Source organism: Vigna umbellata, chromosome 5 (genome assembly GCF_029865625.1).
Source record: "Vigna umbellata cultivar VRB3 chromosome 5, Vumbellata_1.0, whole genome shotgun sequence".
Classification (NCBI taxonomy): Eukaryota; Viridiplantae; Streptophyta; class Magnoliopsida; order Fabales; family Fabaceae; genus Vigna; species Vigna umbellata.
In genome coordinates, this window is record NC_142169.1 from 28,245,710 (window position 1) to 28,273,035 (window position 27,326).

The 27,326-nt window shown below is 37.0% G+C and overlaps 2 protein-coding genes across 2 annotated transcripts; both read right to left on the reverse strand.

Annotated features, from left to right (window-relative positions):
- LOC124823812 (carbonic anhydrase Nec1-like) lies at nt 1-2,082 on the reverse strand. The gene is made up of 7 exons (XM_088091887.1): nt 1,943-2,082; nt 1,579-1,787; nt 1,327-1,433; nt 815-929; nt 509-694; nt 318-374; nt 1-209 (listed from the first exon to the last, which is right to left on the reverse strand). Exons 1-7 carry the CDS (start codon nt 2,028-2,030, stop codon nt 129-131), a joined length of 843 nt encoding a protein of 280 aa, XP_087948013.1. The 5' UTR covers nt 2,031-2,082; the 3' UTR covers nt 1-128.
- Nucleotides 2,083-17,323: 15,241 nt separating this feature from the next.
- Nucleotides 17,324-24,472, reverse strand: LOC148198047 (uncharacterized). Its single transcript, XM_088115704.1, has 4 exons — nt 21,973-24,472; nt 20,943-21,882; nt 18,580-20,768; nt 17,324-18,534 (listed from the first exon to the last, which is right to left on the reverse strand). Exons 1-4 carry the CDS (start codon nt 24,470-24,472, stop codon nt 17,324-17,326), a joined length of 6,840 nt encoding a protein of 2,279 aa, XP_087971830.1.
- Nucleotides 24,473-27,326: the final 2,854 nt, after the last annotated feature.

The window sequence follows — 27,326 nt, forward strand, 5'->3', positions numbered from 1 at the left end:
AAATCAATTCAAAATATTTATTCGTCTGTTATGCGCTTCCCCTCGGGAAAACGCTTATTTTACATAAAAAGAATGAAGCAAACCAATGTAAAGTGAATAATAAAAAAACAAATAGAGCAATGCTCGAACTAATACAGAGGCTTATTAACGTAGAGCCGTACGCTCCTCTGATTTAGAGGCTGTAGTGGCCTTGCGTTCCTTGGAGCATACTGTGTACATAACAAATATTAATATAAGATGAAGTCCATGAACAAATTTCAAGGAATAAAAACTTAATTTTGAATTAGGGTTTATTTTACTCAGAAGAAATTACTTACAGGTATAAGTACACTATTCTTCAGTAACTCCACTTGTCCTATTGAAACAGTTCTTATCTAATGAAATTTGGTAAAAATGCAGAATGATTAGAAGGTCATAATGATAGTTAGTAATAAAGGAAATTTACGTGCATGTGAAGTTGATTATGAATAAGAAGGATAACGTATAGAAAAGGTATCTAGCTATATACCTCCTTATCAATGGTCCAAATGATGCCTTCGGTGCAAGGAGGTGCAGTGAGTGATCCTATGTACCTGTAGAACATCTTACCACTCATGATCTCTGAGGGATCAATTTCTGTAACACTTTCTTCTTCGTTTTCTTTAACACTTTCTTCTTCGTTTTCTTTAGGAATGTCCACTAGGTATTGTTCCACCTGAAAGTAATGTATAAATATATATATATATATATATATATATATATATATATATATATTATCCATGCAAGATAACATATAGTTTTTCTCTTCGTTTATCGTAAATATCATTGCACGTACCCTAGAGAGCAATGGATCAGGAGAACCGAACTCGTACAAAACACCAACAACAGCAGTCTTGTTTGTTCCATCAGGCTGTGGGCTAACATGCACCATGTGCAACTCCAAGTCATACCTAGTAAACACCAAAATCAGAACATGTCATCCATGAAAATATATATATATATATATATATATATATATATATATATATATATATATATATATATATGAAACAACTACAGTCCGTAACTCCAACAAGATCATTTCAGGTATCAAAGAGATGAAGACAAATTTTTTCAAGTAAAACATTAATGATATGACAAGATTATCTCTCTCTCTCTCTCTCTCTCTCTCTATATATATATAATATATATATACATATATATATATATATATATATAATTTGAACTTCAAATCTTCTTGACGAAGTCAGTTTCTACTTCATAAAGCTTTAAAAAACATGAATAATTTAGAATATTTATATTTGAGAAGAAGGAAACGAGAAGAAGTGATTGTGAAGGGAAATTAACCTCCGGCCGTCAATGGTGTGTTCGGAGGGCCAGTGCCAATGGATTTGTTGGAGGAAAAAAGACGATCCATCTATGTCTATTGAGCCTGCATCCCCTCTCAAATCCACCTGCATCAATGAGAACGTAAAATTTTAACCAGAAGTCAAATTTAGTATATGATTGTTGAAGTTAGTAAATTTATAAAGTAAAACAGTCACATATTATGTTGTATGGTATTTAATGCAATATGAGCAACCAGCATTAACTACTTACTGCAACATCATGACCTCTGTTGGAGAGAGTAGCATATTGAGGGTTATAGGTCCAATACTTGAGACCCCCTGCCTTGGGAATCAGTTGCACAACGTTTCTGGACAAATCAATAGGAGATTGCATTTGCCCTGTTTTGCAGGCTGCCCATGCTTCTTTAATATCACCCCAGTACTCAGGCCCATTTGGACTATCTTCATCGTAACCAAACTCTGCACCATATCAAGAAAACATATTTACAACACCAATATTTAATCATACTTTATATGTAGCTTTACTTTTCATTTTTTATTTTTCTATGTTTCTTATGGAGCGAATTTACGGAATTGAAAACTTGAGCGAGAGAGGTTATAGCAATAAAATTTACCAGGTTCATCCTCATGAAGAGCTCTAGTTAATATTGCGGAACAAAATAAGATGGATATCAGAGAAATTGCAATCGAAATTCGCTTCATGTTTCAGGTGTTTTTTGAGAGAATGCTAAGTGCCACAGAGATTATTAGCTCTTGAATATGTTGTTGATGGAGAGATTTGGTGCATGTGCTTGGGTATTTATACACTGCCAAGAGTAGAAGAAGTGGTTTTGGATTTGGTCTGGTGGTAATTAATTAAGAAGAAATCTTATTTGAACTTTTCTTTATATGAATGTTACCAAAGTTTTTTCTTTAATTAATTAATCTTTCTCCTTTCAGCTTCTCCAATTTGCCTCTTATTACGTTAATTCGCTACTTTGGGTAAAAATGGTTGAGTATCCAAGTGTGAGTTCAAGTTTCACATTGAATAAAAATGAAAAAATATAACAGTATATAAAGGAGAAAGAATCGTTAACTTATTATCCTAAAGTTTTGGGTGAAAAGTGATATCAATTCCTTTGTCCCAATGTTATATCGGTGTGTTTCTGTAACCTATTAGTAAGTAACATAGGATAACCTCCTGCCCAACAAAAACCAAGAGAATCATTCTACTGTCTGATTTTTATAAGATACAAGATGGAATATTTTACGATGTCAGACAGTGGGAAAAAGCAAGTTCAATTTTCGTTTGTGGTTGACCTAGTTCGATGTTTCACCTTATGGAATTATTGACGTAGAGAGGTACTCTGTAAAAGAATTAAAATAGTAAAGTCAGTTTGGACATGGTCAGAGTGATCGCAACCACTATGGGGCGAATGAGTTCATGAACATATTGGCATTTATATATTGCATGTTGAAGATATCAGATTGGTTTTAACGAATGTTGCTGAAGTTGGTATGAATGAAGAGATGTAATTGGCCAAATGTTAGAAGCAGCCTATAAAGTTTTGTTAGGTGATTGAGACGCACACATAAGCCATTTGAAGGTGTCAGATTGTTTAACAGGTAAATAGATGAAGTGATGTAATTCACGTATCTATATATTATTTACAATTGATCGGAACATCACCAACTGGGGTAGCCATTATCCACCTTGCTTCAGAAACCATGTCTTTCATTCGACTGATGAACATGCATGAATTCCATCACCATTGGCATCCGACACTGACATACTTTTGCCTCCTGTGCTTAAATTACGTCACCTTTTAACTCACTCTTTTGCCATTTTCTAAATTAATTGTTTTTTTTTTCCTTTTAGTATGAACTGATAACTTATATATTGTCCATGATACGATGTATGAGTTCGACCGCATCATCTAAATCAATATCTTATCTGCATATGGCAGCAGTGGATTTTTTTTCTTCTCGTCTGTATAAATTCATTATTGACTTGTTAAATTCAGTTGTAAAGGACATTAAATTCAGGAGATGCTTAATTATTTGCTATTTTCCCAGGTATCATTAATTAAGTATTTTGCCTACCACCACGACATTCAAAAATTATGGTCCTTTAATTTTTACTGAAAATAATAAATAATTTATTTTCAAAATTTTGATTTAATTTATTTTTTCAATTTTAAAAATAAATTGATTTAATCTCTTTAATTAAATTTATTTGATAAATGAAATAGTTTAATGTATTTGAGTTGTTTACACGGATACATTTTTACTTTTTAATGTTAATCGAAAAACTTGTCTTAAATATAAAAAAAAAATTAATCAAATTTAATAAAAAAAGGGCTAAATTTATTCTTATTATAAATATTAAACACTAAATTAATTCAAAATTTTAAAACCAAACTCGTAAAAGTTAAAAAATTAAAAATATATTTAATTAATATATTTAAATCTTACTTTTTCTTTTATTTTAAAAAATATGCCGAAATCAGTGTCGTAAATATGTATAAATCTCTTAGTTTTGTGTCTTTTATTCGGTTAATTAAGGGAGTTGTTATTCTCCTTCACAATTGCTTCAACATTTCTTTGTTTTTTCTTTTGTTATTGCAAGAAAGTAATACATTTAAAAATGATGAAATATTCTATGAAAAATTATTTGTTTAAATATAGAAAGATTTCAAAATTTATAAAAATATAATTTGGCTATTTGAAATATTTTATAATTTCCTTTCTTTTTCAAATTCATGTGTTTTTTTTTTCATATTCTTTCTTTGACTTTAATATTGTGGGTTTGGAACATCAGTAACTTGATCAAGTCCAAGATATCATAAATTGAATTTGTTTTTTCATTGATGTCAATGGAATAACTTTTTAACTTAAAGTCAATATATAATTATTTGTTAGTTGTTACCATCAGTGTTAATTTTTTTTGTCAACCTAGACCAATGTTATTTCTCGTGCTAAAACATTAATTAGTTTGGATGTTTTCCGTCTGATGTTAATTGGAATTTTTTCATGGGCTCTAATGAGATTAATTTTCAACTAATATAAGTTAGAACCATTTAATAAATATTGATCTATAATATTTTTTAACTAATATTGTTGAAATTATTTATATGATGATATAAGATAGAACTGTTTCTTATTTAATGTTTGTTAAATTTTCTCAATCATTCTATGTTTATCCTTATTAACCAAGTTTTGTTTTAAAATGTATTATAATTATTTTTTTATCTCTACAGATTAAAATAGTAACTTTTGTATTTAATGTTAATTGAAATATTCTATTCAAATAAGAAATTAAACAATTTAAAATAAACATAATTAAAATGTAGTATATTTAAAATTTTAAAAATTATATATTTCGCTGTTCAAACGCAAATTGTCGAATTTGCAATTTCTAATACCGTTGATAGTTTGGTTTGAAGAAAAATTGCATAAAAATATTAAATTTAAACTAAAAAAAATATTTTGAAGAATCGAATAATTTCAAATAAACTGAACTGATATTATATTAAAAAAATTCTAAATTGTTACAAGTTATTGAACCTTTTTATTTAAAAGATGACTTTGCAAAAAGTTAACAAACAAACAAATTTGTATAGACTAAAAAATATTGTTCTATTTTTTCTCTGTAAGGAAAATGTTATTGATCAGCTTTTCTGGTCGTTATCCTTTTACGCACTCTTGATTCGATCTAAATACATGTAGTACATTTTTAATTCTATAAGGATCAAAATAAAAATATATCATATGAAAAAGAAATAAATTAGATTTAGATTTTTATAAGTTCAAATTTAATTTAGCAATAAGTTAATGCATAAAAAATTCGAAAATTTCTCAGTATATAAACTAATTTTAATTTATAAAAGGTTTAATTTTATTTTTCTTCTTTATGTTTTTGTCTTTTATTATAAAAGTTTATTCAAAAAAATCCTTGTACATATTTCAAGAAGGTATGAGTTTTATCATGTAATTAAATACACGCTGACATAGCGTACCTTGATAAGATGTCTACTTTTATCTATTTTTTTTGTATATTTATTGTTACTAATAAAATTAACTCTGTATTGTTTTATATTTTGTTTAATCGTTAAGTTTATTTATTTTTTAGTTATTTTGTGTTTGTTTTAGTTTAAATTTTCATTTATGTGTATGAAATAAGTAAATAGAAATATATTTTAGAAAAGGAAACAAGTTGGAATTCGAAAAAAAATAATTGAACAACAAAAGAAGGTTTTGATGAAAGAATGTCTGTATCAAAGGTCATAGGACCAACGTTCAGCATTACAAACAGATAGAGAAGCGTTACCACCTGCATAGGCCTATTCATTGGGTGAGAATATAGCTCACTAAAGCGTTGTCAATCCACATACTCAATGTTTGAGTCATTAGACAACGAGATGACTTGTTCAGTGAGTTGCAAGTTAGAGAACACCTAATTTTATTATGAATTGTTAGATAAGAGTGTTGTCGAACTTGATACACGAAATTATATATTTAGTCATGTTTCTACGAAGATTTTAGGGAATTCCTCATTTGTACAGATAAAAATCGTTTTACAGTGTTTTGGGAAAGACTTTTGAAGCTTCCTAGGGATATTGAAAAATTCTTTGTTTTCCTTCTTGGATCTCCTTCTTCATCCATAAAGGTTTCCCCTCTTTTGTGTTGAAGAGGAATAATATTGACAATTAAAAATGTTGAGGCGAATGAGAGACACAATTAAAACTTGAAACAATTATTAGGTGCCTTGAAAAGGAGCCTTCTTCTTTTCTTAGCATTCTCTAGGTTTCGAGGTAAGGAAAGCTTGTAATTTAATTGTGATTCTCGTTTCATGACTGTTTACTTGCTAGAATGATGTTATGTTTGATGATTTGGTTGATGTTGAAATATTGCATGTTTGTTTGGATGTATTGATGATTGATGAAAAGGCATAAATTGGGTAGGAATATAGTTTGATCGTGATTCTGCAATAATCTGCCAAATTCTGTAAATTGTAACTGAGAATCATTCGTGACCGTTCGTTTTTTTTTTTTGGTGTGTTCGGTCTTAACTGGATTCTCCTTCTAAAGAGAATTTCAGTTAATGACCGTTCGATCTTTTATTGGTAGGTTTGAACACTAAATACTTAGTTTAAGTTTAGTTTTCTATTTCTACTTAGTCATCAGCCTAGTCAGGGTATTCAAATAAGTTAAGTAATCAACATTATAGTCGTTTTCAGTATGTGAATAGATGTTAAGTTGTTTTCGTGGTCAGCTTTATATATATATATATATATATACATATATATATATGTATATATATATATATATATATGTATATACATATATATATATATATACATATATATATATATATATACATATATATATATATATATATATATATTATATACATATATATATATGTATATACATATATATATATATATATGTATATATATATATATATATATGTATATATATATATATATATATATATATATATACACATATATATATACACATATATATGTGTGTATATATATATATACACACACACATATATATATATATATATATATGTGTGTGTGTGTATATATGTATATATATATATATGTGTGTGTATATATGTATATATATACACATATATGTATACATATACATATGTGTATATATATACATATATACACACACATATATATATATGTGTGTGTATATATGTATATATATACACATATATGTATACATATACATATGTGTATATATATACATATATACACACACACATATATATATATATATATATATATATATATATATATATATATATATATATATATATATTTCTATTAGTTAGAGTGTTCGGTCTTTACAGTGCTAGGTCTGAGACTAGCACTCGATCTCTTCAGTGTTCGGTCTTAGACTAAAGATGAGTATTATTAGTGCTCAGTATAGTACTAGTTCTCGGTTTCTTCATAGCATTCAGTTTGCTACTGGTATTCGGCGCCAAACAGTATTCGACCTCAATAAATGGTGTTCGGCCTAGAGTCTTAGTATTCGGCCTATGCTTAGTAGTGTTCGGTTTAAACTCTTAGGAGTCGAGTCAATGAAGTGGTTAATTTGGTAAATAGCGTTCGGTCATGTTAGTTACTAAGGAATGTTATTCCATTCGGTCTCGTTCATAAACATGATAATACCTCTTTTGGTCTTGTTCATGATTACTATTTTATTTTATCATTCTGTTTGATTGAATTGATAGTTAAGTATGATGATATTGAAGAGTGATATGAATTGAGTAATATGGATGTAAAAGAGAATTCCAAGGAGGAATATCTCATGAATGGTATTGGAATGGTAAAGTATGAATGTGGACAAAGCTTAGCTGGCGTTTATCTTGATATTCTGTGATTGCTCATTCTCACGTAGAGAAGAGTAACTCATGTGTGGGAATGGCAGGAGGTCCTATACCATAAGGTGAACTTGAGCGGAACGGACTAACCTTGGGTGACAGCTGTTGAAGGTATCCCAGCTATTACATCACCCGGGTGCAAAAACGTCGTAGCTACACAAAATTCATACAGTCCGAATAGTCAGTAAAGTGGTCGGTCATTGCATGCATTGACGTATAATTATGGTTGGAAATGTATGATTGGATGATTGCATGGTTGACTTATTGATGTATATCAAATTTATGTGAAATATATGTTTTACTGAATTAATTAAATTACATAAGCTTACCCTATTTTCCTGTCTTGTCTGTATTGTCCGTTCGGCCGTCATTTTCTGTTGCAATGATCATCCTGTGGATGTGAGCAGAAGGGGAAGAGTGTCTACTGGAAGAAGTGGAAGTGAAAGTTGAACCATAGGACTGTTCGGTTGTTAGAATTGGTTCTATTTTATATAACCGATCAGTGTAAGCTTAGTCTTGGAACCGTTCGGTCTAGACCGTCGTTTTGTAAAGTTTAAATTCTGAAGTATTGTTGTAAGGCCGTTCGGCCATAAACGTACTTATTCTCTTTCATAACTGAACTGTAATATTGTTAACTGTGAATATTCTATGGTATGCTTTTATACTGTATTTTTGAGATGTTAGACTAAATGTACTCAAGTTCCTAATTATGTTAAAGAGGATTTTAAGTAACATTTTAACTATTTATTAAAATGTATAAAAAGACACAAATTCTAGTGAGCACTGTATTTATAAATCAAATTTTTTAAAAATAATATTATTAATTAATTCCGCTTACATTATTTTATTTGTTCCTCATTTCATTTTAAGTGTTGATATTTTGAAGAAAAAAATATTTTTACTCATCTATTGATTTCAAAATTAAACATAGCATTAATTATTTTTAGAAAATCGTATTCTTATTTTTTTTACATAAATTTGAGTTAATTAACACTTTTAAACGAAAATTAATGTTGCTAAGGCAATTAATGCTGCGGTTTGGTGATGGGTTCTTAAAGTCACATTCTTGTAATTTCATACATAAAAAATGTTAGATAATGCACTAAGTTGAACCAAATATTCAATTGATAGGAACATCTAAACTACTCTAAAATACATATAAAATTTATAATTAAAGAAATTAAAAGATAAGATTGGTATTTTTCTCCATTATATGCTAAGAAGAATACACTTATATAGCCCAAAAACATCTCTCATCAACAAAATTATTTCATTTTACAGAGATTAAATATTATACATATTATTTTTAACACTATAGAAACATTCTTTTAAATTCTTAAAATATTCTATAAAATTCTTAAGTAAATGCAAATACAACTTTGATTTATTTTCATTACAACTTTTTCATACATGCATTAATTTGAATTTTTTATGTAATAAAAGTCTATACCAAAACATTGTTTAATAATATATATTTTGAGTTTATTACTATATTAGAACTAAGCATTTCGATTATCAATCATACTTGTCACCAATGTTTGGGTAGTTAGTAATTCCATACACTGTTACATTAAGTTAAGCTAGTGGCATAAGAGACAGATAATAATTTATCTACAACTATTTGTAAAGAAATAAGTTATTTTTTCTACGTTTTTGTATTCAATGTTACATCTGTGATATTGTTTATATTCTCAAAATTTCATTTGTATTTTTTAAATTATTCGCATTTCTATCCAACACTACCATACAAATCATTCATTATTTATTTTAACCATAACTGTTAATTTTTTAATTTTAAAAATGATTACAATAGGTTAATAATTTTTTTACAACTTTTCTATAATAAACTATGTAACATTATTTTATTAGTTTGTATATTTGAAACTGATCAATCACGAACTAACACACAGTTATAAAAAAGTTATTAAAAAAATATTTTTTTAAATAATAAAGATACAAAAGTGTTTCTTTTCTAATAATAATTAGCAAACTTTAGTAAACGTGTGGGGAAATAAAAAAAAAAACAAAAAGAATATTTGCAAAATGTGACTGGTCTTGGAACGATCAAAAAGAACAAATACAAAGGATAATAGGCAATATAAAAGGTGACAACCAACAGGAGGAAATTATCCTTATTTGGTTTAAGAAAAAAACCTTAGAAGGATATAATAAAAAAATAAAGATTTTTTTAATTATTTTAAAGCATCTGAATCAAAGTAAAGAAAATTAAAAAAAAATAATCTCTCCACCAATTCCCAGTAATAAATTATACCAATAAAAAGAAAGTGACAAGACCAAAGAAAACCAAAACCAGGGCTTTGGTTTGGGTCAACTTGAGTCACTCGTTTAGATTCTTGAGTTTTTGTAATACGTGTCGCCACTAAAACTGCAAACCCAATATCAAGTCAAACTCCAAAACAATTTCACTTCATCAATTTCCGGTAAGGTTGCATATTTTCTTCCCACAAAAGTTTTGATGCCTTATTTCAACTGAGATTCCATTTATGTAAATTTTTCATAATACTAATTAGTATCCTAAAAGGATTAGTTAAGAAAATATATTCAGTAGAAAAATTATGAAAACATAATATTTAACATTTTAATACACTTTCATCATAATATTCAGTAAAATATATTTATTAATCAATTATAATATTCACAATTTTAATTCAAAGTATGAAGTTGTAGATACATGTGTATTGAGGATTACATAATATTTACCATACACAAAAACAATTACACATATGTAATTCATGTATACATTTAATATATTTTAAATTACTAAAAATTACAAATAAGAAAATGGTAACAAGTAACCTGTTGAAGATTCAGAAATGAAAAGCATCAGTGGAAAAATATTACTTAACTACAATTTTCTTTATCAAGAGTATTTATGGGCTAAGGATCAAATACAAAATATACTTGTCGCAACCGGAATCGCGACGGGACGACGATCCAAAGAAACGGGTTTTGAAAAGAGATTTGGAGTCGCCACCATAGTTTATTCTGGAAAACTACGGAAAAACCATAAAATGATAAGACACGGTCCGTGAAAACCAGATTCTAGGTTCGGGAGTCGGTTACGTGTAGGGAAGGTATTAACACCCTACAACGCCTGCCTTAAGGCAGTACCTTTAACTAAACGCACGAATATGATGTGGTTTTCAAAATGTTTAACTATCCCCTAAAATAAAATTATAAATAAACAAAATATATTTTTTAGTTTTTTGGGCCCGACAAGGATTGACCTTGCTCCTACGTATTCTCATTCAGAATGAGAAATCAGGGTTACGTAGTTCTTTTGGAGATTGGAAAGCTTGTTTGAGAAATTGTTTAGAAAATTTGTTTGGAAAATGATTACGGATAAATTTGGATTTTTGGGAAAATGAACCTGACAAGGTCTAGCCTTGCTCCTACGTATCTCCACTTTTGATGGAGAATCAAGGATCACGTAGTTCTGGCAAGGCGATATTGTTTGTTGTTTGAAATTGTTGATGTTTTTTAGTTTTTTTGAAAATTTCATATTTTTGATATTTTTATAACGGAAAAGGTATTTAGCACAAGGACGATGCGCGCGATCACACGTGTGCTCAACCTTTAAAATATTTTTGTAATTTTTTTTAAGAAAGAAGAAAAGGTTTTAGCACAAGGACGACGCGAGCGGTCACACGTGTGCTTAAACCTTTAAACGTATTTTTTGTAATTTTATAAGAAAGAAGAAAAGGTTTTAGCACAAGGACGACGCGAGCGGTCACACGTGTGCTTAACCTTTAAAACGTATTTTTTTGTAATTTTATAAGAAAGAAGAAAAGGTTTTAGCACAAGGACGACGCGAGCGGTCACACGTGTGCTTAACCTTTAAAACGTATTTTTTTTTTTTTTTTTTTTTTTTTTTTTTGTAATTTTATAAGAAAGAAGAAAAGGTTTTAGCACAAGGACGACGCGAGCGGTCACACGTGTGCTTAACCTTTAAAACGTATTTTTTTGTAATTTTATAAGAAAGAAGAAAAGGTTTTAGCACAAGGACGACGCGAGCGGTCACACGTGTGCTTAACCTTTAAAACGTATTTTTTTTGTAATTTTATAAGAAAGAAGAAAAGGTTTTAGCACAAGGACGACGCGAGCGGTCACACGTGTGCTTAACCTTTAAAACGTATTTTTTTGTAAATTTTGTATATATATAAATATTTTTATTTTCTATGTATTATTAAATATGTATTTTAAAATAAATAGATGTTTAGAATAAAATAAAATAAAAAAACAATAAAAATAATAACAACAATAACAATAATAAAAAAAAACAAATAGAATAAGAAAAAGAAGGAAACAAAATAAAATAAATAAAGAAAAGCAAATAAATAAATAAGTAATGAAAATAAAACAAATAATAGGGGTGCCTAAATAAGAAACTGGGGTGTCTAAACTATTTTCCATGTAGATGGACTGGGCCAAAACCCAAGCAGACAGGAGGTGTGGAAGTGAGAAACGGAGACTGCGGGGGAAAATTATTCTCGGGCTTGGCCCAGCACTGGCCCGGGGTGTATGGGGGTGCGCGGGTGAAAAGCGGGAGGTGCATGAGTATTCGCTGGTCAGGCCCAGTTCTCTCTTTTTTTATTTTATTTTGTTTGCAGAGTGGGCTTAAGCCCGAACGAAAATGGGGTGTGAAACATGAAACCGGGGTGCAGATAAAGTTCCTTTTAGTTTTATTTTTTTTGGCCCAAAATATCTTCAGCACATTAGGGGTTCATTTCCCTTCTCTTCATTCTTCCATTTTCATTCTTCCATCTCCCACAAACACAACCAAATCTCTCTTCTTCCAGCCAAGAAACTCCGGTGAAGGGTCGTCATCTCCGCACACACACTGCTGCCTCGCCATACCGACCACCGCGTGTCGCTGCTTCTCTCTCGAGCCCGTCCGCTCTCTCCGCCATCGGCAACCCAGGGAGAGTTTCGTCTCCGCCGCGCGTCGATCCGGCCATCCAGGACGTCGCCTTCGCCCTCCCTCTCTTCGCTTCTGAGACGATGACCCAAGGAGGGGTTTGCTTCCTCTACACATGCGCCACCGCCTCCGCCAAGACCGGCCGCCGCCAGTGCGCCGGTGGCCGCCGCAGATCCTGCCGGTTGCCACGCCAAGCTTCTCCTCTCCTTCTCTTCTACCATAGACGCCGCCACCCAGTCACCCCCTCTCGGACCACGAACCAGGGTCGCACCAGCGATGCGACCCGCCGCCCTCGCCGGAGCTCCTTTCCTCACCGGCGCCACCACTCTCCTTCTTTCATTCTCTATGAAATTTATTGATTAGTTTGGATGTCTTGTCTTCTGAGATTAAGAACGATGGGTGTCTGTTTTGTCTGAAACAGTGGTGGCCTCTTTTCTTTTTTGGAATTAGTCTGATGAACGTTGTAACATAGAAACTTTGAGGGAGTGGACTAAATCTGATAGATTGTGTTACAGGCTGAGGATGACAAAATTTTTGGTGCTTGGCAGGATGGAGCCGTGATTTGGTCTGTTTATTCTGTTTGATACAGGTGGAGGATGATCTTAAAGTGGAAGCTAGCTGCGACCGACATGCGCAGGGTCCAGTGGAGAGAAAAACTATTCCTCTTTTCTATTCTCTCATGAGAGTTGATATGAAAACACCTATGCTGTCTCTGTTTGCTTTTTATTACATGTTTTTCTGGATGCTAATGGGTACTGAAGCTTTGATGTTGGGGGTATGTGCCTATTTGTTATTGTTAACAAAATAGATGAAATTTACAGGCACCGAAACTGCATTTTGGGTGCAGTTCGAATGAACAGGGGTCTTGTTATTGTTAACAATATGCATTGATTGAACGCAATTTCATTCATCTTTCAGCAGGCATAAAGCAGACATACATAGAGCATATAAACGAACATGACCAAAAGAGGTTGAATGTCTGAAGAATTACCTTCGCAGCTTCAAGAGAAGATAAAACTTTCCTTTTTGTTTTAGTCTCCTTTTCTTTACTGGATTCAATCTCCTTTGCTTCCCCCGCCGAACTTCTCCTTCAGTAACCAAAATGATCTTGCAGGCACTGGAAAGTGAAGTGGAGTGGACTGCTAGGTTCCTCCAACACTCGTTGCTTCTCCTCCTTTTTTCCCTCCTTTCTCTCTTTTGACCGTGATGAAAAAAACCTTTTCAAAAGCCCACCCCCAACTTCTCTGTCCTGCATCCTGTGAGATATCTTCTGGCATGGGATTTCCCTTTTGTTTTTTTCTTTCTTTGATGTTCACTGTATCGGCCATCAGTAGGCAGAAGTTTGCTTTCAAAAAAAAACATTCTCCTTTGATGTATACTTGCAGTCGTAAGTAGGGAATTATGGGAAGAGGAGCCTCTGCCTTTTGTTACTGCCCTTGTAAATGTCCATTTTGAGCATTGTTTTTTTTGTAAATAGTATACGCTACTTTTTGCTTTTTTCTCTGAACCTTGCATACTGTTGTTTTACGCTGCAGGATGGAGTTGACCTTATTTTTTCTTTTCCTTTTTTTTTTTTTTTTTTTTTTTTCTCTTTCGTTTCAAAATAAAATTAGGTAACTAATATGTATATATGTAATAAAATAAATAAATAAATAAGAAGGTAAAATTAAAATATAAATTAAAAATAAAAATGAAAGAAAATAACATAAAATAAAATAATAAATAAATAAGAAGGTAAAAATAAAGTATAAATTAAAAATAAAAATGAAAGAAAATAACATAAAATAAAATAAACCTATTATAGTCAATCCGGACGAAATTGGGTGTTGACAGCTGCCCCTCTTTACTTAGATATTACTGGATAATATGAAAATTTGATATTTTCATATTATTGAAGTAAAAGCTAAGTAAAGAAAGAAACACTAATTTCGTTTGGATTTCAAAATGAACAAGAAACAACAGGGAATTCTGAGGGTGCCACCACCCTATGGATGGGTGAATAAGGTGTAACAACCTCGTGGAGGGTATAACAACCCTGCGGATAAGTGAATGAGGTGTAACAACCTCGTGGATGAATGAATGAGGCGTAACAACCTCGTGGAGGGTGTAACAACCCTATGGATGAAAGATTGAGGTGTAACAACCTCGTGGAGGGTGTAACAACCCTATGGATAAGGAATGAGGTGTAACGACCTCGTGGAGGGTGTAACAACCCTATGGATGAAATGAGTGAGGTGTAATAACCTCGTGAAGGGTGTAACAACCCTATGGATAATGAAATGAGGTGTAACAACCTCGTGGAGGGTGTAACAACCCTATGGATAAGGAATGAGGTGTAACAACCTCGTGGAGGGTGTAACAACCCTTTGGATGAAATGAGTGAGGTGTAATAACCTCGCGAAGGGTGTAACAACCCTATGGATGAAGAATGAGGTGTAACAACCTCGTGGAGGGTGTAACAACCCTATGGATGAAGAATGAGGTGTAACAACCTCGTGGAGGGTGTAACAACCCTATGGATGAAGAATGAGGTGTAATAACCTCGTGGAGGGTGTAACAACCCTATGGATAATGAAATGAGGTGTAATAACCTCGTGGAGGGTGTAACAACCCTATGGACGAAGAATGAGGTGTAATCAAAGGTTCGACGATTGTCCTACAGAGGAGCGCCGTCGTAGAAGGAAAACCTGTATTCAAATTTTGGAAACATCAGTAGATATTGAGCCGATCATTGAAGAGACTTAGAAGCAAAGGTTGTGTTAAACTTTCACTATTTCTCTTTCCCCTTAAGGATTTTTCAAACGTTTTTCCTTACTTCTCATGAAATGTATGATGTAATGCCACGAGGGTGCATGAGTGCATAAACACATGAGACCTTTATTTCGTTCTTTTCTCTTGCTCTCCTTTTTCTTTTCTTTCTTTCTGTTTTTTCATTATTTGTTATTATTTTATTTTATTTTTTTTGGAAATTCCATGTTTGGAACCCGTTGTCAATATTGTCATCAAACTCGATGTACATTCAAAATGCATTCATTGAAAATAATGTCGAGAAATGGTGAGCCCTTTGATGAAAAGGAAAATAGTGTAACTATTGGTTCAAATTCCCTTTATCGCTTTTTGCCATCCAAACTAGCTTGAACCCGAGAAAGTGCGAGAAATGGTTATGAAAAGTGGATGGCTGAATGACGGTTTGTGAATGATGGTTTTGTGGATGATGGTTTTGTGGATGTCGTTAATATTTCAACAATCAAGGCTTACAAGCCTGCCCCAACTTTGCTGTGCACAATAAGTGTGATTTGGAGAGGTGGACAGGTCTAGGTAGGGAGGAATGCCCTAGTTTGACGATTCTTTCTTGACGGGAAGACTTCACATTATATTTTTTTCATTTTTCCTTTATGCTGCTTTTCTCTTCTTCTAGCGATCGTGTCATTCGCCACATCATTTCGTTCAAGAGTTAAGTTCATGAGAAAGATCAGGACAAACATTCTTCAGTCGGCGTGGACTTTAATTGGCTTGTACCGTGGTTAAAGGTCAAAGGGTTTTGAAAGAAACGGATAATGAAGGCCCAAATAAGTGTTTGACGGTCGAATTGTCTTAACAAGAATCATCTGCAAGGTGTCGAGTCAACTGTCTCTAGGAGTTTGGAACTTCGGACGTCCTTTTATTTTTCATCATTTTTGTTTTGTTTTTTGTTTTTGTTGTTTGTTTTTTTTTTTCTTCTTCTTTTTTCTTTGGCTTTCTTTTTTTTTTCTTCATTCGTCTCGTTGCCTCTACTGTGACCCTTTTTAAAACTTTTCTTTTTTCATTTCTCTTTTCCACAAATCTTCTCCTTGACTTGGATGCCCCTGACGTTCCTTTGGATTGACATCGATATGCTAATGATTCTTGTTGAGGGTGATGAAGAAAAACAGTTATAACTTACGGCTCAAAGGGGGTGCAACTGGATAAATTTCTTTTATCACTTGAGTGAAGAAAAATGGCCACACGTCATTCTGAAGTTTGCTCGCCCTACTTCCCCCAACCTTAAACCTGAAGTGAAACTCTGCAGCGATTGACAAATCAATTTAATTTTCTTTTCCTTTTTTTTTTCTCTTTCTCTTTTTTTTCTTATTTTTCTCCCCGATCGACGGATCATTGGGTACGCGTATCCTGATGAAAGCTGCCCCAGTATTATATTCATGACAATCCTCTATTTTAAAGGGGAACGAGAAAGCTAGGGGTTCAAGTAGTATGAATGCAGATGCTTCAGTAGGAAAAGAACACTAGTTACTATGAATCAAGAAAAGACTCAACACTAGCATTTTTCAAAACTTTGTTTGCTTTTGCTTTTTGAAAGTACTATGCCCTCGGCAGACTTTATTGACAACGAATTCAACATGTGTCTTTTTTTTATTTATATATTTTTTTTTTTTTTTTTTTTTTTTACGACATCCCTCAGGAACGAGTTCGTGCTCGATGGATATACCTGTGATGCTTTAATTATTATCACTTTCTTTTTCCTTACTTTACTTTAAAACCCAGTGCGACATGAATCGTGTCGAAAGAAAAATCGGAAAAGTTGAATGATGGATAAAACCGTATGGTATTTATTGAATGAAGTAACACAGAATACAACATAATTCAAAAACAGTGTTAATATCCCTTAGTGGCATCCCCTATCGCGGAATCATCATGCGTAAAACTTTTTTACCGCATCAGAATTAACCGGTAAAGGTAACTCCTCTCCATCCATCCTGGTGAGGATTAGTGCCCCTCCAGAGAATGCCTTTTTTACTACAAATGGTCCTTCATAGTTTGGGGTCCACTTGCCTCTGTGATCCTTTTGTATAGGCAAAATCTTCTTTATCACCAGTTCGCCTTCGTGGAACTCCCTTGGGCGCACCTTTTTGTCGAAAGCCTTTTTCATTCTTCTTTGGTACAATTGTCCGTGGCACACCGCTGTTAGTCTCTTTTCTTCAATGAGATTGAGTTGGTCAAACCGAGTTTGAACCCACTCAGCTTCCTCCAATTGGGTTTCCATTAAAACTCGTAGAGATGGGATTTCCACCTCAAATGGAAGTACCGCTTCCATGCCATACACGAGCGAGAAAGGTGTTGCCCCAGTTGACGTTCGTACTGATGTACGATATCCATGCAAAGCAAAAGGAAGCATTTCGTGCCAATCTTTATAGGTGACTACCATCTTTTGCACAATTTTCTTGATATTCTTATTAGCAGCCTCTACTGCCCCATTCATCTTTGGACGGTAAGGGGAAGAATTGAGATGATGAATTTTGAACTCCTCACATAATTCCGCCATCATCTGGTTGTTTAGGTTGGTGGCATTATCAGTGATAATCTGGTTAGGTAACCCGTATCTGCAGATCAACTCCTTTTTTATGAATTTGGTCACCACTTTTCTAGTCACGTTGGCATAAGAAGCAGCCTCAACCCACTTGGTGAAGTAATCGATCGCGACTAGTATGAAACGGTGCCCATTTGACGCTTTTGGCTCTATAGCTCCGATAACATCTATTCCCCACATTGAAAATGGCCACGGTGCAGACAACACGTTCAAGGTCGTGGGCGGCACATTGATATTGTCTGCATACATTTGACATTTCTCGCACTTCCTCACGTGTGTACAACAATCATTTTCCATGGTCAACCAGAAGTAACCAGCTCTCAAGATCTTCCTGGCCATTGAATGCCCATTCATGTGTGTGCCAAATGTACCTTCGTGCACTTCTTTCAATATCAATTCGGCTTCCTTTGCATCCACACATCTGAGGAGAACCATGTCATGATTTCTCTTGTATAAAATATCCCCATTTAAAATAAAGCTGCCAGCCAACCTCCTTAACGATCTTTTATCGTTTTCAGATGCCTTCTCAGGATATTCTCGGGTCTTAAGATAGTGCTTGATATCAAAATACCAAGGTTTACCATCCACCTCCTCCTCGATGAAATGGCAATATGCTGGCTCTGCATGGCACTTCATTTCAATCATTGGTAATTCTGCATCTTGGTCAACTTCAAACATCGAAGACAAAGTAGCCAAAGCGTCTGCTAATTGATTATCTTCCCGCGGTATGTGGTTAAATGTGATGACGTCGAAATACTCCATTAATCCCCTGATGTAAGCTTGGTAAGGAATTAATTTCGAATCCCTAGTTTCCCACTCTCCCTTTAACTGGTGGATGACTAAGGCTGAATCTCCATATACATCCAGAATTTTCACTTTGGACTCTATTGCCGCCCGAATACCCATAGCGCAGGCCTCATATTCTGCAATGTTATTTGTGCAATTAAAGCATAATCTTGCCGTCATAGGTAGGTACTGATGCTCTGGAGAGATGAGAACTGCCCCTATGCCATGCCCCATCACATTCGAGGCTCCGTCGAATAATAATGTCCACGTTTCTTCGTCCCGGTTTTTTCTACCTTCTTCGAATAGAGCCATGATATCTTCATCGGGAAATTCGGACTGCATTGGCTGATAATCGCTGATGGGTTGATGAGCCAGGTATTCTGCTAACGCACTCCCCTTGACGGATTTCTGAGTAACATACACGATGTCATATTCTGACAATAGCATTTGCCACCGAGCTATCCTTCCAGTAAGAGCAGGCTTTTCAAAAATGAACTTGATAGGGTCCACCTTGGATATCAACCAGGTTGAGTGACTCAACATGTATTGCCTTAAGCGATGAGCAGCCCACGCCAATGCACAACAAGTTCGTTCTAACGACGAATACCTTTGTTCGCAGTCTGTGAATTTCTTGCTCAGGTAGTATATGGCGTGCTCTTTCTTCCCAGCTTCATCGTGTTGACCCAACACACAACCCATCGACTTATCCAACACAGTCAAATACAAAATAAGTGGTCTTCCTGGCTCAGGTGGACGTAATACGGGAGGGTCTTGTAGGTATCGTTTGATTTTTTCAAAAGCGGCTTGACAGTCCTCGTTCCAAACCACAGCTTGATCCTTTCGTAACAACTTGAACATTGGTTCACACGTAGCGGTTAATTGGGAGATGAATCTAGCAATGTAGTTCAGTCTACCCAAAAAACCTCGAACCTCCTTTTCTGTTCTAGGCGCAGGCATTTCTATTATCGCTCGCGCCTTATCAGGATCCACTTCTATCCCCTTTTGGCTAACCACAAAACCCAACAATTTCCCAGATTTCACTCCAAACGTGCATTTGGCGGGGTTTAACCTGAGTTTATACTTTCTCAATCTCTCAAATAATTTCTTCAAGTTGAGAATGTGCTCTTCTTCCGATTCAGACTTTGCAATCATGTCATCCACGTAAACTTCGATTTCCTTGTGCATCATGTCATGAAAAAGTGCCACCATCGCCCTTTGATATGTTGCCCCGGCATTCTTGAGCCCAAAGGACATCACCTTATAACAAAAAGTTCCCCACAACGTGATAAAGGTTGTCTTTTCCATATCTTCTGGCGCCATTTTGATCTGATTATATCCTGAGAAACCATCCATGAAAGAAAATAGCGAAAACTTGGCTGTGTTATCGACTAGAGTGTCGATGTGCGGTAGTGGGAAATTGTCTTTTGGACTTGCACGATTCAAATCACGGTAGTCAACGCACATTCGAACTTTGCCATCTTTCTTGGGTACTGGTACGATATTCGCCACCCATTGCGGGTATTTCGCCACAGCCAAAAATCCTGCATCAAATTGTTTCTGCACCTCTTCCTTGATTTTCAAAGACATCTCAGGCTTCATTCTCCTTAGTTTCTGTTTGACCGGGAGGCATTCCGGCTTAAGAGGGAGTTTATGCTGCACGATATCGGTATCCAAACCGGGCATATCATTGTACGACCAAGCAAACACGTCCTTAAATTCCTTCAATAGGACACGCAACCTTTCTCTTATTTCCTCTTTCATGGTTGTGCCGATCTTGACTTCTTTTATCTCGTCTTTCTCACCCAAGTTGAGTATTTCGACATCTTCCTGATAGGGTTTTATTTCTTTAGACTCTTGTTCCACTAACCTCATTAGTTCTGGAGAGGGTTCCGAACCATCTTCATAATCATCTTCCGTATCATCGACAGGGTGCTCCAGATTAGGGATATCGACATTGTTATTTTCAAAATATTCATTGTCATATCTGCATTATTTAAGTTTTTGAAAAAAGAATAAATAAACAAAAAAAACGATGGAGGAGGCTAAATGAGGATAAACACGATTCAAATATCACACTGAAAGCAAAATAAAAGCGTCAACCCGTAAGTCAGGAATCCTAAAGCCCCGGGTAAAGCGATAGGATCAATTAATATATTACATTTCGTTCGAATTAAACATCACAGGTAAATCCACAGTCTTCCAATTGCTGAGCCGCGCATCTGGTGAGCAAGCCCACACGAAGTTCGAGCTTTCAGATCCATCTTCCTCTTCCAAGACCGCTATAAGGCTAGTGTTCACCCATCCAGCGCTGCGAAAACTCTCCTTGATATCACAAATGTGAATCTTCCTCGTCCTTGGTTCCCGTCGTTCTATCCGAGCCAGACTACGCTCCCTCCTTTCCTCGATCAGCCTCTTCTTATCCCCCTTGCTGGGCTTGTACCCTAGGCCATACCTGCTTTTGTTCTCGACCACCTCCAATGGGGATGTCCGCCCCTGTCCGTGCTTGCCTAAACCGCTCCCGTACTTATAGCCTTCTTTCAGCATGACCTTGGCCGCCATGATAGAGGCCCATGACAGATATGGGTTTACTGGAAATGGTTCCACATAGGTGTTTCCCACGATCTCCAATGATTGGAAAGCTGTCTCGAGAGCTTCCTCGGCTGCTTCTATATAACGGGCAGAGGATGGCCCACTCACAAGGAGATCCTCCTCTCCAGAAACTATCACTAGCTTATCTCCCATGACATATTTCAGTTTCTGGTGCAGTGTGGAAGGTACAACTCCTGCAGAATGGATCCACGGGCGACCCAATAAACAACTATAGGCTGGGAGGATATCCATGACCTGGAAGGTTATTTGAAACACACATGGGCCAATCTGGACCGGCAACTCTATTTCGCCCATGACTTCCCTCTTGCTACCGTCAAACGCCCTCACAATCATTGAGCTTGGCCTCATATGCATTCCGTCACAGGGTAGCTTCTCCAATGTTGACTTTGGCATGACGTTCAAAGAGGAGCCATTGTCCACCAAGACACGCGCTATGACGTGATCCAGGCATTTCACAGAGACATGAAGAGCCTTGTTATGCCCCCTGCCTTCAATAGGTATCTCCTCATCGGTAAAGGTGAGGTAATTATTAGCAACGATATTGCCAACAATGCCCTCAAACTTGTTCAGAGAAATACCTTGCTCCACATGGGCCTCACTAAGTATCTTCATTAACAACTTCCTGTGAGATGCAGAATGCATGAGCAGTTCTAACAAGGAGATCCGGGCAGGCATGCGGTTTAGCTGTTCCACCACCTTGTACTCGCTCTGTTGTATGAACTTTAAAAACTCGCAAGCCTCTTCTTCGGATATCTCTCTCTTCTCTCCTTCGTCAGGGGTCTCTTTTTTTTGTACACCCTTCCCTTTCAAGAACTCCTTAGCTTTTGCGGTCATTGTTGCTTCCTTATTGTTGGCTCCCTCTCTTGTCAGCTCTGGTGGTGTAAAGATTCGACCACTTCTCGTCATTCCCCCGATGCCGGATATGTTCTCAATGGCCGGGTCAGCACCCTTTCCTTCTCCTAACGCAAATGCCCCATATCTCCAAGGGACAGCTTTCTCATTTTTGTAAGGAAAGGGGGATGGGACACAGATAACCACAGACGGTTTTTCTTCAGTCATCGGTGCAGGAGTGGTTCTACTGAAACGTATCACCAGCGGTTCCGGTAGAGTTACATCAGATTCCCCACCAGTTTGTGCAAACACTTCTTCCTCTTTATCCTCGCGGCATACTTGCATCAAACTTCTGTCAAGCAGGTCTTGCAGAATATCTTCTAATTCAATACACTCTTCAATAGAGTGCTCAGCATCTGGATGAAGTGCACATGATGTACCCATATCATAATCACCTTTCACTAGGCCCACTTTTAACAACGCCTCGAAAATAAACCTCCTAGAACTCCGGATTTCACTCGCATCCCTTATCAACTCCTGTTTTCCGGCCTCGATGGCGTTCGTCGAGGTACTCCCATGCCCGGACAATGGGTTATCCTCGATGCTAGGCTTATCTTCTTGAAACTTTAGCCAACCAGAGTCGATTAGAGCCTGTATCTTATACTTGAAAGCCACACACCGCTCGGTTGAGTGACCAATACCTCCTCCATGGTAACTACACTTGGCATCTGCATCATAACCCCTTGGGTATGGAGGTTGTACAGGCTTCATCGGGCAAATGGCAACCAAACCCTTTTTTACAAGTTGAGGCAACAACTCCGTGTAAGTCATAGGGATGGGGGTGAAATTAACAAATTGATTCTTTCTCGGGTTGGTGTTTTGACCCGCATTGATATTTGGACCCGCGTTTGCCCCGGCCCTCCACGCTTCAGTTGGGACTCGCGGTGGTTGATAATACCCTTGTTGTTGTTGTGGCCTAGTTTGATGATCGAACGAGGCGTTAGCTGCATAGGGGGGTTGGCCTAAGTATGGTCGATAACCATGAGTGGGAGCCTGACCTCTCCACGCAGGCATTATCGAGGCTGCATGCACCTCCCCTTCCTTCTTCTTTCCCGGATTGAAACCGGGTTTTTTGTAGTTTGTAGCTGCGGGCGGGCCATACACAATTTTCCCGTTTTTCAGCCCAATTTCTATCCTTTCGCCAATTATGATGACATCCGCGAAATTGACGGACACGTTCCCCACCATATGTTCATAAAACGGCGGCTGAAGAGTATTTACAAACATTGCCACCATCTCTCTGTCAAACAAAGGTGGCTCAACTTGCGCGGCCAATTCTCTCCACCGTTGGGCATATTCCTTGAAAGTTTCATTGTCTCTCTTCCCCATATTTTGCAACTGCAGACGGTCCGGTGCAACATGCGTGTTGTATACGTATTGTTTCACAAAAGCGTCAGCTAGATCCGCCCAACAACGAATTCTAGAGGGCTCTAAATGGGTATACCAGTTTAGCGCCACCCCAGCCAAACTGTCTTGGAAAACGTGGATGAGTAGCGGGTCATCATAGGCGTACGCAGCCATCTTTCTACAATACATGGTCAGATGGCTTTTAGGGCATGTACTACCCTTGTACTTCTCAAACTCCGGCGCCTTGAACTTATGCGGTATTTTCACACCAGGGGCCAAGCTTAGTCTTGCAACATCTCCAAAGCCGTAGCTTTCCACCCCTTCAATGGCCCTCAATCTTTCCTCAAGAATCTCCAGCCTGCCTTTAGCTCCTTCAAGGTCACTGATTCTCCCATGCACTGCGGTTTGCGATGCGGCCCTAGCTGAAGATTCATGATTAGCGACCACGTACGGCATTGCAGTTACTCGTGTCCCTTCAACTGTGTTTGTTTCGTTCCCTTGTGCACTCACCATGGGAGCTGACACGGAGACGGGTCCCCGAGTGCCGATTGGCGGTACATTGACAGTTGTGGGAAAGGAGAAAGATGCATGCTCTGTTTCTAAGTATTCTCCTACGGGAGGAGTGTAACCTGGGGGTAACCCATATGGCGGGAAAGGTATCGATTGGCTGGCGGTGTTCAACAACGGGGGATAAAAATGGGCATTTCCTCCGATCTGTGCGGACGAAGACTCTGCAGTAGTCTTCAAGGATTCAAGGGCAGCCAAGATCTGGCCAACCTGGTCTTTCAACTGGCTAACTTCGGCTTTAATGGATTCTTGCGACTCCTCCCAGCTTTCCATTATCCTTGAATTGGCTCGAGTCCTGTAGGGATGTCGCGGAAAATTGGCCGTTGTTTTCCTCACTTGTACTGTTTTATTATTTGATTAACTTTAAATTAGATGAGAACGAAATAAAGAAAACATGATGCATGTTGGTAACAGGTGGAAATCACAAGACCACGATGACATTACTGATGGAAATCAATACAAGTTGATACCAGACAAACCTTCCATATCTTTCATTAAAATACTCAGTTCAATACATCGCATAAAGAAAACGAGACACAAGGATCTCAAAATACATCACGCTCGGGCTCGAGCGATAAAGGATTTCATCTCGCCTACCAACCATTTACAATGATTAACAAAAAGTTTTATCTCTTCCGGCGGGCTATAAAAATGAATGCTCGCTTCGGCGTCCAACACCATCTTGGGGATGTCTTCAATTGCTTCGTTTGCCAAGGCCGCCAATTGGGAGAAACTTTCCTTCCAATGTCTCACAACCACTTCTTGCTCGGCGATGTGATCCTCCATTCGCTTTACCAAAGCCTGATGCCTTTCTTCGAACTCCGTCGACCTCCATCTTTCCTCTTGCTCCTCAATGTACTCCTCCATTTGTTTTATCATGGTTCGATGCTCTTCTTCTGCTTCTGCTAGCTTCCAACGCTCCTGGCTCATATCTGACTCAAAAGACACGGCCATTTCTTTCATCTCGTGCCCCGCTTTTTCTACCTGAACCTGCGCTTCTCTCAGTCTTTTCAGGGCCTCTCGCTTATCTCTTTTGGCTTCTTCGTAGAGGTGCTTCCACTGTTTTCCCTCTTCTAACGCCGCATTCTTCTCCTTCACTCTCATGGCGAGCTCCTTGCTTGCAGCTGCAAGATCTTGTTTCAGTCGGAATGTATAATCTCTTTCGGCTTTCTGACTTCTGACAATTTCTTCATAGGCCTGTGCTTTTTCTTCTTTATCATTCCTCATATCAACGAAATCGTTGCGCGCAGCTTGTAATTCCTTTCTCAACCTAGCATTCTTCTCCCTCAGTTTTTCCATCTCTATTTTCAACCCCTTCACCTCTTCGCTCTCTAGGTCTTGGGAGGACCCTTCATCAACTGGCTGATCGCTGATTGGCTTGAAAGGCAGTTTGACTTCCTTTACCCTTTCCAGGATCCAGGTATGATAACTAACTTTGTCGTCCACCACTCCCAACCTTAAATCCTTTTCAGCTCGCATAACGTTTTCCCAAGCACTTCTAACTTTCCTCAACGTTTCGGTGAGGTGCCCATCCTCATAATAGACGAACAATGTCGTAAGGTAGTCCGGTGAAGGTGCCCCTTTCATGGGATTTCCGAATTGCCTTTGAACCAAGACAGGGTTATAATTGATGCAATATCGGGTACCTATGAGGGGTACATTGGGAAAGTTGCCACAATGATGGATGGAGGGCTTAATCCCAAGCCAAGGAAGACGCCATTTTACTTTTCCACCATTCAAGCCAGCAAAGAATTGGGCCCACTCGTTTCCTCCTTTGTCCTTGGGCCCTTGGTGTGAAGGATCTCCCGATAAACACCTGACACTAACCGCCCCCTTACATACGCGCGCATTCATCCACTCATACAGTGCCGGCAAACAACAAAGAATTTTCTTCCCCTTTCTTTCATGGCAAAAACTCAAGGTCCCATAAACATCTGCGAGGACTGCTGTCACAGGGTTTTCTGATCTCGTCTTTCTTGCCACGAAGACATCTATCGCGGCATAATCCACAAAGTCCTCTACTTTGGGAAACAACATGACGCCATACACGGTAAGGGCTAACACGTCCATAAAAGTCTCCCACTCTTCCCCATCAGCTAGATGGTGCAAGTACTGTTCCAAATATCCTTGCGTCAGTCCGCGCACTTGATTCCTAGTTACCAACCTGTCTTCAAGTTCCTCGGGATGTACCTTCATTATGGCGGCGATGGTAGGGATGGAGGCGTGATGCTCCAAGTGTTGATACGGAGTGGTACCCTCTAGCGGCAATCCCAGGATGTGCTCAAACTCCTCTATAGTTGGCGCCAGCTGAAAATCTTGAAAGGTGAAGCATCTTAGCGGAGAGTCGTAATACTGTGCCAGGGCTGTGATAGCAGGCAACTGTACCTCTACCTCCATTAAATCCAACAGATTCCCATACTTCTTCTTGAAGTTTTCTCTCTTTATGGTCTTTAACCTTTTGCCTAAGTCTATCAACCCTGTCAAGTTCCCACTATGAGTCCTCAGGCGAGATTTTTTTCTTAACATGGCAGAGTCGGTCTGTTGTGTAGCACCAGATCTTGCATCAACTTCCATCTTGTACGAGATCAAGCGAATGCCTGTGATTTCCCCCTAAAACCAGCATGTTACCAAATGACGAATGAACATGATGCATGAAAATATAGTGAAGTAAAACAACATGGTTAACAAAAATGTATGCATGGTATGAGAATGCAAAGTCATTATTTTCAAAAAAAAACAAACAGAGTGAGGGTTACAGGAATGCACATTTCTCCCTTTGTGCCCTAATAAAGGTTCAGCGCTTCAGATTGAAAGTCAAGTACATGCAACCTCACAAGGATGGCTCTCTGAACCTAAAGGTCGATGGTCGCTAGAGCTATGGCCCTTTTCATTGCTTCTCCACAACAGTCAGAGTAATCAACTAGATGTGGAGACACAAATGAAGAGAACAGACTCTAGCTTGAGTTCTCACGATAGCCAGACAGGAAGTACATCCCAGAATGACACCGCTACACAACTCCTCTAATTCTAAGTTACGCTCAGACCCGGGTATAGGGCCCCACTCATGATATGCACAAAGTGTGTGTGTGAAGGGAGAATGCAATGCATACCCAAACCCTCACCTGCA